The sequence below is a fragment of the Periophthalmus magnuspinnatus genome, chromosome 19 (genome assembly GCF_009829125.3).
Source record: "Periophthalmus magnuspinnatus isolate fPerMag1 chromosome 19, fPerMag1.2.pri, whole genome shotgun sequence".
Taxonomy (NCBI): Eukaryota; Metazoa; Chordata; class Actinopteri; order Gobiiformes; family Gobiidae; genus Periophthalmus; species Periophthalmus magnuspinnatus.
The window spans coordinates 27,667,304-27,679,012 of NC_047144.1; the positions used below are offsets into that span (position 1 = coordinate 27,667,304).

An 11,709-nucleotide genomic window follows, 5' to 3' on the forward strand; every position below is an offset into this window, starting at 1 on the left:
AACAAAATTTACAAACTAGGAACTTGCTTTGGTATGGTGCAACTTAAACCAAAAAAAATGATCGTACTAGTAAAATTTAAACTATGATGATAATAATAATAATAATAATAATAATAATAATAATAATAATAATAATAATAATAATAATAATAACAATAATAACAATAATGAGCATAGATAAAATAAGGAGTCTGGCTGAGTGAAATACAATATATACAGTAAAGAGAGAATAACAGATTTAAATTTAAGTTTTTAAAAAGGTATTTTACAATCACTACTGGTCCTGGGTCGCCAAGTACCCTAACATGCAGACAGGACACATCCAAGTTTTTTCATTATGAGTATATGGACAGGCCTTGTCTCATGTGAAAGCTCAAAACTAACTTACAGAGCTGCAGAAGCTGCACTAGCACTGATTAATGATTGGCTGCAAGTGCTGGGCTTTAGGTAATGAGGATTCAGATCAGAGTCCTTTTAGGTTTAAACTAATGGCAACCCAAATGAAAGACTCATGTGAGGTTCATTCTGCTAATCAGCAAAACACTAAAGTATAACATAAATGGACTATATCATTCCCATTGCTTTTGTAATTAAAATAAATTAGCATTACAGTTGCTATCAGTAAAAGCTATATTTGATTTGAACATATTTACCTCATATCTGGGGACAGAGTTAAGTCAAGTTTGTGACATTCAAAAAAAGACATTCAAGAATTCTCACATATGATTCTTTTAAAGTGATAAGTGCTCATGACTGTTCTTGGGGTGAGAGGTTCTGGTGCAGATGTGTGCCAAAATTAGACATTTTTGGGGAAAAGACAGTTTTACTGGCAACTAATTAGCACCCCATAAACAGAAAATCCACATGCTTCATCATCTTTAAATATTTGAATAGTCTCTAAAACAACTTACATAAGGCTTTGATGTTTGATTTCATTATCTCTGCATCTCATATACAAAGACTTATAAACAGATGAAGAACAGGATGCATTTGTGGTGGTCCTCTCTTGATTTTGTTTACGTGTTTTTGACAAGAAACAGACCTGGAAAAAGTTAGAATTTTGTTGGAATTTCCTGAGTTGCCCTCTTGTTCTCAGTAATTTCAAGCATGTTAACCTTTGACTGATCACTTAGCACAGATGCATTCCTCTGGCTACAGACTTCCTTTTCCTAAATTTGACCTTAAATTGCATATATATTTTTTATAATTATTACTTGGTTTGGTAGGATAGTACCTGTGGTAAATAGCCAACCACAGATGGTGTCATTTGGGTGATATGTTTTCTTTCTCTCTTTGGTTTACTGTCTCATACTGCGTGGTAAGCCAAGAAAAACCACTGCTGTGAAGACAATGGAATGGCTGGAATGTATAAGCTGTCAAAAAGAAGTGTGTGTTGACGAGGGACCACACATATTGTGGTCTGCAGCCTATTTTAGACTATACTTTGAATTAGAAAATGTAAAGTATGTGATGTATTTTTGTCTATGAGATAAGAGGGTTCATTATTGTAATGGTAAGTAGTAGTATAGTAGTAGTAGATCTAACCCCCACATGGTATAACATGGGCTATAAGGCATGCAGGTGTTTGATTGAGGCTCTGGCATTCCACAAACAGGAAGTGAGCATGGGCTTCCATTGACTCTGATTCCAACTGACTTCCAATCCTTGCCCCTCTCTCTGTAACTGCTGCTGTCAGGCTCATCACACTGGTGTTAAAATGTTTGTTTTATCTCATTCTGCATGATCCTGGGTTTTTTATTTCACTATTTTGTCCATGAGTCAAGATATGAATATGTCAATATTAGACAAATCAGTGCCCTGGTAGCACTAGCAACAGGTCTGAATGACAGTTGACCCTTTTGAGTCAAAATATGGACAACAAGGAATCTCTTTGTGCATTTGTGAAGGGAAAAATGTCTTTGTTTTTGTCTCAACTTAACTAAGGTTTGATTTTTTGGCTTGTTCTACTGTTGTGGCGTCAATCAATCAAATTATTTTCCTGAGAGACATTCTAGATTGATGTGTAGAACTCAATTCTGAGTGATAATCATATCAATCTGGCATTAGCCTGGCTATTTTTATGACTATGCATTTATCATTTTAATGTATACATTATAAATATTAAGTTATTGCATATTTTACATCCTTCCCCCGCCTCAGTCTGCCAAGCCCATATGCAGATGAAAACAGCCCAAATGTGAAATACAGCCTGTGAAATACAAGACTGTTAGAGCTCTCTAAATATAGCCCCATGAAACAAAATGTTTTCAGTGATGTTTTTACAGCAACTGCAGCGCCAGAGCAGGCGCCGAGGTGAGCCTTGTAAGACTTACACGTCTCCTTGAGGGGCACATTAAGAGCTACAAGGTCCTTCTGTTTAATTGGAGCCAAAAAAACAATGTGCTGGAGAGGAAATGTGTGTCATGGGAAGATCGTGCTAGTAGGAGTTTGTTGCCACTTGGGTAAAGGTATAAAGGGGAGGACTTGTGGAGTAGTCTGAGCAAGGAATGAGGAAATTCTCGGGGTATTCCAACAATGCGTATCTGAACGGCACCAGTACACGAGTCATTGCATTGTCTTTCATCTCGAACAGTCCAGACACTTCCCAGAACTTTGTCCTTAACCCTGACTTTAAGCCTGGCTATTTTTCTATAATTGCATTGATTTATTTATTTTTTTTGTAGACTTTTGAAGACAAAGCAAATACTTATCCCTGCAAATAGTGCCCCCATGGACTCATAGCTGTAACCACAATTAACTAGAGTACTTAAAACTTGTGAATCAAACAAAAACAGTCAGCTAATATTAAACTTGCACTGACTATTGAGTTGTATTGAGTTGTAAGAATGCATCTTATATGCATTTATATGGCATAATACAAACTAAAATAAATAAATTGATACATTTTGAAATAAATGCATTTTGGAAATAAATACACTGTGAAATGAACAAATGCATACATTTTGAAAAAAACTCTCTCTCTCTCTCTCTCTCTCTCTCTCTCTCTCTCTCTCTCTCTCTCTCTCTCTCTCTCACTGCTCTCAGGTGGGTGCTTGCAGCCCTACTTTGGGCCACAGCCCTTAATGCAATCACTGTACCATACATTTGTCAGTACCACTGAGTATGTTCTCTTATATGAATTGCACTAAGACGTAGACCTATCACACAGATACCTAGCTTACCTTTCTCCTCAAGATTTATTGGGCTGAACAATAGACAGGATGGAAGACTCAAATGCAAAAACAATTCCATGTCAAAAGTCAAAAAACAGGATCCAAGAAAATAGACAGAGGTCCTGTTTCTTGTCAGGACAGGGGAGTTTGGGCTGAGAGGTGGGTGGGGCATGGGTATCATAGTAGCCCTGATAAGAATGCAGCCGGGTGACCCCATTCTGAACTGTTCTGAAAAACTAAAATGAGTAGAGATATTTACACATGATTTGAATAACTGAACTGCATATTAACTTGAAGTAACAAAACAAATAGTGCATGAATATTATAATCTATTATCTACATTAAACGTGCACTATGTAACTTTTCTGGTGGTTCAGTGGTTATGCCACTTGCTTGTCCCCATGGAGATGATATTGCTTTAGCTATGTTTAAACTGTATGGCATTAAGCCATATAGAGAGTAAGTAATGCCACAAGGCCAAGTTACAGGTCAGATCTATGGCAATGTTAGCACATTCACAGTAAGAATTCATGTTTTGCAAGGTATTTTTAGTAACCTATAATACATTAAAGCAGGCCTATTCAAATTTTTAGAGCTTTTAACCATGTGGTAGTTGTTTCCCTTCACCATTTCCTCACCTGAAGTTAAATTTGGAGTGATTTGTGCATGTATGAGGAATCGATTATTTTCAAGATGCCATATTGCCGACCAATCCTTGCTTGTTACCAGTATATGGCCATTGCTATGTTTATTTTCTTAATCTGTGATACACATTAGATTAGGCAGCACTGCACAGTCATTTTGATACAAATGATAAAAAATCTGCATCACGCTAGCATAATGTGGAGCATCGAATGTGCCAACTGTGTCAGCTCTTATTGGGCACTACAGTTTTCAAGTCATCAGACTTGTTTCTTTAATTTGTAAAGTCATTTTAGATCAATATTGTGATTTTAAATGTCCAAATTATAACTGAATGATTCATAATTTGCACAAACTACTATAATTAAAGGTCATTTGAAACAATGTTAGAATGCCTTTACCTCCTAAAAACATACCTGGACTTTTTTTCTTTCACACACATTTGAGTAGCCCTTCGTTATTAGTCTGTGTACATCTGCAAACATGCAAATCTCTCTGTTCCACCTTGTGATGTCATGAAGCAGTAGTTTTCAAGTTAACAACTCCTTTTACCTTTTGTTCAGCTGAGATTGGCAATTCCAGAGCTGAAATTATCCAAATGATTTTAGTGTGTGGTGTTTAAAAACACAATGGGGCCCCTTCCTGTTTTACCACATGACATCGCAAGGTGGAACAGCTTTTTGATGAGAAAAGATTATAAAATAGATCAGAGAATAGTGTAATATGGGCCCTTTAAGAAACATATTTTCTTAAGCAAAATGTAAATATATATTTTGTATAAATCCTGCTCACCCTGTTGTTAAGACCTTTACAAATATGTTCTGGAATGCATCGTGAATTGGATTAGTCTAGTCAAATCAACAAGTCAAATAAAAAATAAGATAGAAATTCTTAAATCAAAATTTTAAGAATTCTTTTTATGTTTTTGTTTTATTTATTTATTTATTTATTTTTGAGACAGTTTGCTATAAGGAAACCCCAAACATAGAAAAATCATAGAAAGGTTGCAAAGAGTTTGCTAGGGGTGCAGAAAACCAGCACAGTAAAGAACAAGAGTGAGTGAAAGTTATAGAAACAAAAGTATTGCAACAGATGGGGCCTGGAGTTTACCTTGGAAACAGAAGAACTTTTGGTGGTGGTGTTGGGGAGGTGGAAGTTTTTTTTGTTACTGGAGGGGCGTGTGTCAAACCATTCTCATGAGACTGATGAACAAGGAGGAGCGGAGGGGGTCCCACTCTCCACACAACCAGGGAAAAAACAGATATAAACCAGCCCCCGTGGAGAGTCAGGCAGTCAGGCAAAGCAAGACTGTCTCCTCTGTACTCAGAGCTAGTGATACCACCAATTATTTTTTGGATGAACTGAAAAGTTGGAAATTGATTTTTCTCAAGACTTGCGTGTGGAAGTTAATTCTAACCCAACGGGCTTTGACTTTTCTTTGACAAAAATGGATGTCTCTTTTTCACCCAACAATCAAACTTTTTTCAATGAGTACTTTTACGTTGGAGGAAACTACAGTACATTCAGCATTACCACGGCGATCTTGTACCTCATTGTTTGTGTCATGGGTCTTGCTGGGAACATTTTGGTCATCACTGCCATTTTGAAACTCGACAAACTATCTTCCTCGACAACGGTGTATATTTTCAACTTGGCTCTAGCTGACGGACTTTTCATGATTGGTCTACCATTCATCGCAAGCCAAAATTTCCAAAATGCATGGATGTTTGGGGATATGGCTTGCAAAGTTGTCATGGTACTAGATGGAATCAACCAATTTACAAGCGTCTTCTGTCTTACCATGATGAGTGTCGATCGGTATTTGGCACTGTTGAATCCGCTGCGGTTCGCTAGCTGGAGGACTCCGCGTTTTGCCAAGATTGTGTCATCGATCTTGTGGTTCTTCTCGCTTCTCACCATTCTTCCAATGGCGCTGCATTTCACTGCTGAACAAGGATTGTGCATGCCGGAACTAGCTTCAGATGCGTGGTGGCTAGGCGTCCTTTCATATACATTCGTGATAGGATTCGCTTTGCCATTCACGGTCATGACGGCTTCCTACACAGCTCTGATTTGTACCTTTAGATCGCAGCGTCTCCGTGCACTTTCACCGAATCAGGAAAGCCAACGGTTGGAGCGACAAGTTACGAAAATGGTGGTCGGTGTAGTGGTTGTTTTCGGGATTTGCTGGTTGCCATTTTACACATTTAATTTCTGCTCACTGTATCATGTTGGACTGGTTCAAAATTTCGCAAGAGCATTCGAATTGGTGGTACTTTTGTCGTATTCCTGGAGCTGCGCCAACCCCATCCTCTATGCGTGCCTCTCCGACACATTCCGACATCACTTCCGAGTGCTCCTCTGCCCAGCTCATAAGTCGGCTCCCACAATGCAGTGCAGCACAGAACATTATGATCTGAATGACACTCGCCTACCGGATATTACCATTCTCGCATAGACTGTAAAAAACCTATTATCAATGCAATGTGGTATATATATTTGTATTTGGCTACTTCACCTATGGCTCTGTAGCACTACTCAGAATACACTGTATACAGTAATTGTAGTATTTGTATATAGCATTTTTGTCAAATATTTAAATGTATAGCACAAGTTATCCAGGAAGAGTTTACAGTAAATAGTGATGCCTCAGAAATGGGTTTAAAAAAATTATTATGTAATCTGCAATTGGTTAGGATCAGCCTGTACCAACAAAATTAAGAAATTCTTCTTGAAAGGGCAAAATGTAGTATTTAAATTACAAGACTTACAAAGATTTCAAATCAACAATGTTTATTTAATAATCAACAAAGCAGAGTTCAGAGAGAAACACATGTTACTTCAGATCAACAAACATATACATATAATGTGTACAATATTCTTTTGTACGTTGCACTATGTAAGTTTCCTGATTGATGGCCTCCCAGCAATCTAAGTTACACACCTCTCATTGTATTATTTCCAGCAATAAAACAGGTGGAATTAAATCAGTTCAACATGGCACATTTAATGCCATACTATGTAACATTTCAAACAAAGCAATAACATCTCCATAAAGACCAGTATGTCCACCAGAAATGTTACATAGTACATCTTTAAAGCTTATTTAAAATTGAGTCAATTTTGACATGGTTTGTTGAAACTACTTCTTTAGTATTCATTTGTTTGCAAAAGAAAATTAAATTCTGTTAACTGAGCCATTTGTGAATACATTTTGCAATTCATCTAAGCTGCTTCTTCAGTTGTTATTCATTCTTTTGTGAGTATTTCTGTAGAGAGCACAACAGCCTGCTCACTGTAATTTCAGGATCTACCAATATGTAGTACTGTTTTATTAGTGCCACTTCTTCTTAGATATCTCCTCATCAAACAACTCCCTGCGCTGCAGCTGCTTGACTCAGACCTGCGGTGCAGTTTGCTTTCTTCATGCTCCCATGGAATTGCGTTAACCTGTCTATCATAACCCCCTCTCTCTGCCTTTCACCAAGCTAATGAAACGCAACTGCACTGTGGAGAGAAGCGCTCAGTTGCTAACAGTAAACAGAACTGGTCATGGGATTTTTGGAAGAGCAGGCCGTAGCAGAGACGTGGACGTGGAGGAGCTTTGAATGTTACCAAGCTGCTGGAGTATTCAAGACGATTACAAAAAGGGATTGTAAAATAAAGATGCAGCATTGACAAAATTGGGTTTATTTATGTTTATGCTGTTCTTGTTTAAGCTTAAAAATGTGAAAAACAGAAATCCATTTTAAATAGTTTGAAGGTTCACAGTTATTCCGCACTTACCTTATGCATTCTGAGCATCCTAATTATTTTTTTTATAAGGAGCCATCTGTACACCATGGCAACGGACAACAGATAAAAACTAGCCTCTTGGCTAATTCTGGCATGTTAAACAGTTACTGTTGGTCAACATGCACTGTCCGCTATAAATAAATACAATTAAATCAAAAATTAAATTCACCACAATGAGTTTATAAGCGGTTTTCACTGCTCTCAGAGACCAGTGAGTTTTGCCATAACAGTTGGCCTGCTAACACGCACTTCCTGATTATCGAACAACCAAATGGTAATTCATAATTTATTCATTGGTTTGAGATTTGTGTTGTATGTGAGGCCTTTTAACCCTTCAAAAGGTATAGTGTTTTGTTTTAAATAGTTTATTGCTGTGGTAAGTCCTAATTAAACGCATGGATAGAGAACATATGAAAATATTGTATAATATTGTAATATTATTTTTGTTTTTACTTCACAAATGTTGTGCAATTACGGGAAGTAACACTTGGTTTCAAAATTTTAGTGTACTTAAATTTACTTTAGATTTAAGCATGGATTTTGTTAGCATTGTGTTGACAATAACCATGATGCTAATTTGTCAATTACTATGCCTTTTACAATGGAAGTTTATATGTGCTGGCTGTAAGCAAGCAGATTACGGTTTTGATTTATTATTTAACAGCTAAATATATACAGGTATGTAAAACTATAGAATTATTATGGTTAAGAGGATCTACATGACAATCTGTGGCTTTTTATATGGGAATATAATATACTGTAAATCTTTCTAAAAGTAATTTGTTATCATGATTTTTGTACTAAAACGTTAAATAAAAACACAAAAGAAACGATTTGTCATGTATTTCGTCTTGTATAAGTAAAAGCCAAAAGTAAAATCTGTCAACTGGACAAAAAGTTGTAGGATTGAAGACGTTTCGCTCATCCAAGCCACTTCAGTTCAGAGATAGAGCCATGATTTGCATATCATTGCGTTCAGCTCACAATTCTGTATAAACGCTGTATTAGCTTTTTCCAAACAAAAAATAAAAGAGAAATATTTTTTGGAAATATTACAAAAATTGCGATTTTGTTGAAAATTCAATATGACCACACTCAAAGTCAAATTCAAAATGTAATTGCTAATCTTTAATCAAACATGGGGTTAGTGGGTTTTGTCCAAATTTGAAGTGATTGAATTGAAAACTGTGTGAGGAGATGTCTTAAATGTGAAGGTGTGCACTTTTGTCATTCCTGGGTTTGATCCAATATGGCCGATTTCCTGTACATTTTAGGGCGGGGCCATAATATCATTTTTGTCATGTCCTGACATGTTCTATTTTTTTATGCAAGTTTCAGATTTTTACGTTGACATTTTGGCCCAATGAAAATCTAAATTTGAGGTGGCGCTACTGAGTCGTCTTTCATTATTTTTTTTCAGGGTCTTCAATGACAATTAGAGCTCATTGAGTTCTAATTTTAGATACCACTCACTGTTGGGGCGTGCTTACTACTTGATTTTTGCCATTTTCCATGCTCTGGATGCAGTTTTACTGAGTCCCTCGCCAGGGCATTGTCCATGGCTCGGGCCTGATAATAATAATAATAACAGTAATAGTAATAAAGACAACATTGATTCATTAAAGTTGCACTGTGTAATTTTTCTGGAGGATCTGCTTGCAATGTCTTCATGGAGATGGTGTTGCTTATAGAAATTTCCTCAGTATGGCATTAAACATATCTATCTCCATAGACTTGTAGAATGGCAAGTTCACTCAAAGTAAAATTGCATGTTTTTACAATTTTTTTTCCCAATGAAAACACCCACAAGTTTAATGCTTCACTTTGGCACATTTCAGGCAAAGCAATAACATCTCCATGGAGTCAATCAGGCAGCAGACCCACCATAAGAAAAGATCCACAGTGCATAAAAATGTTTAGAAATATCAATTGTGTTTTTAAAAATTTTATTCTTTATCATAATGCTATATTTTGAAACTCTTTAGAGAAAGAAAGATGAGCATATATAAATACATACCCACTTTTGCCCCCTACAGGCCAAGGTCAACAACACTGAGAAGTTGATGAAATAGCCTAATCTGTGCGATATTCCAAAATACCTTGACCTTCTCTCTGAGTAAAACCACCACTGTCTGGAAAGTGTGCCTCCCAGGGCTGCAGCCAAGTGAAAAGCCTGATTTAAATGTCAGGTGCCTTTTCAGATACGAGAGAGAGAGTGAGAGAGAGAGAGAGAGAGAGAGAGAGAGAGAGAGAGAGAGAGAGAGAGAGAGAGAGAGAGAGAGAGAGAGAGAGAGAGAGAGACACATGCAAACAAACCCAATCACAAAATATTCTTCTGAAAATTCCACCGGCGCTAAGAAAAATGTACGTTAAACAGATAGCCAAGTCTGTCTGAAACCAAAAGATCAATAAATGGAACTGTATATCCTTATAAGGGTGGCTTACGTCAAAGTTTAGATTTTATGGTGTTTTTGCTGGACTTTAACTACATGTGGTATTATTCCTACTATTAGCCAACAGTGAAGCTAACCCAGTTTTATCAACCTATATTTGACTTGCAGTGGACACTGTGATGCTTATCTTATGTGTGAGAGATAAGATAAAGGGGAGGGGGGAGTTCACTAAGGCGACACTAGGTCTCACATTGGACTAAAGGGTTAGAATATATAATTTGAAGTTGAAAATGACCTACCCTTTTTTGAATTGACAGTAAGTAATTTTAAAGAAGACTATGCATTTTGGGTGGTATTTAGAATTAAAAAATATATATATTATATAGATCATTATTTAGTATTTTGTTCATTGTAAACCACAACACTAAGGTACAGTATGTAACTTTCTGGAGGTGGCACATCATTTGCATTATTCCATGGAAGTTAAAACCATGATTTGAAACATTCTCCATGAAGACAAATATGTTTTATGCCACACTGTGGAAGATTATAATGAAAGGAACAACATTTCCATGGAAACAAGACAGAGGAGGCCCTCCTCCAGGCCAAGTAAGAGTCAGATTTATGGAGAAGAAGTTTTCTCAGAGTGATTTTCATCCATCCATCCATTTTCTTCTGCTTGGTCGCGGGGGCAGCAGTCTAAGCAGGGACTCCCAGACTTCCCTCACCCCGGACACGTCCTCCAGCTCCTCCAGTGGGACCTCAAGGCGTTTCCAGGCCAGCCGAGAGACATAGTCCCTCCAGCTTGTCCTGGGTCTTCCCAGGGACCTCCTCCTGGTGGGACATGCCCGGAACGTTTTTCAGTGCAAGAAAAACATAATCAAAATACTCAAGAATATGTTAATGGCTTACGGTTGTGGAATGTCTAATAATAAAAACCTTAAAAAATATAAATCTGACTTTTTGATTCAAGACAACTTCCTTGTCGATTTTGTATTTTTTAAGGTTTTTATTATTAGATATTGCGTGGAATTTCTAATAGTAACAAGTCCATGGTTCACTCCTCAGAGCCCTCTTTAAATAAAATGTCTGTGGTTGTGACAGTGAAGTACACTCATTCTTATCAGTTTCCAATTGCAGTACCACAAATCACTTCAGAACTGATCAACAATGTCACTTGAATCTGTGGAACCGTTGCTGGGGCAGATGTAGGAGCACTGCTATCTGTCTGGTTTGGACTAGTGATAGTGCTTTTGTTGTACAGGGCTAGTCCCAAAAATATACTTAATATAGAATAGCTTACTCCTGTCATCCTGCTCCATCGTCCCTTCATCACCAATAACTGCCCCTTGTTGTTTAACATGATCCTTAGTACTTAACAATGACGTTTAGTTGTTTTTAAACTTCATACACTGTTCTAGGTTCAGCAACAGTCTGTGCTCCAAGAATGAGGTCAGCTGACACCTGAATATACTGAATGACCAGGTTATTCCATCAATGGATTTTTTTCTTCCCTGATGGCACGGGCATATTACAAGATGACAATGCCAGGATTCATCGGGCTCAAATTGTGAAAGAAAGAAAGTTCAGGGAGCATAAGACATCATTTTCACACATGGATTGGCCACCACAGAATCCAAACCTTAACTCCATTGAGAATCTTTGGGGTGTGCTGGAGAAGGCTTTGCACAGCGGTGAGAATCTAT

At 37.2% G+C, this 11,709-nt stretch overlaps 1 protein-coding gene across 1 annotated transcript; it reads left to right on the top strand.

Moving 5' to 3' along the window:
• The first annotated feature begins 1,561 nt into the window (after positions 1–1,561).
• LOC117387451 (somatostatin receptor type 5) lies at positions 1,562–6,273 on the top strand. The gene is made up of 3 exons (XM_033984962.2): positions 1,562–1,618; positions 2,445–2,470; positions 5,349–6,273. Exons 1-3 carry the CDS (start codon positions 1,562–1,564, stop codon positions 6,271–6,273), a joined length of 1,008 nt encoding a protein of 335 aa, XP_033840853.2.
• Positions 6,274–11,709: the final 5,436 nt, after the last annotated feature.

Excerpts from the sequence above, each read along its gene's own strand:
- LOC117387451 (XM_033984962.2), top strand. The coding sequence starts at position 1,562 with ATGGGCTATAAGGCATGCAGGTGTTTGATTGAGGCTCTGGCATTCCAC. Across the intron at positions 1,619-2,444 it reads TGGCATTCCACAAACAGGAA|GAGTTTGTTGCCACTTGGGT; the intron begins GTGAGCATGGGC and ends TCGTGCTAGTAG. Across the intron at positions 2,471-5,348 it reads GTTGCCACTTGGGTAAAGGT|CACGGCGATCTTGTACCTCA; the intron begins ATAAAGGGGAGG and ends ATTCAGCATTAC.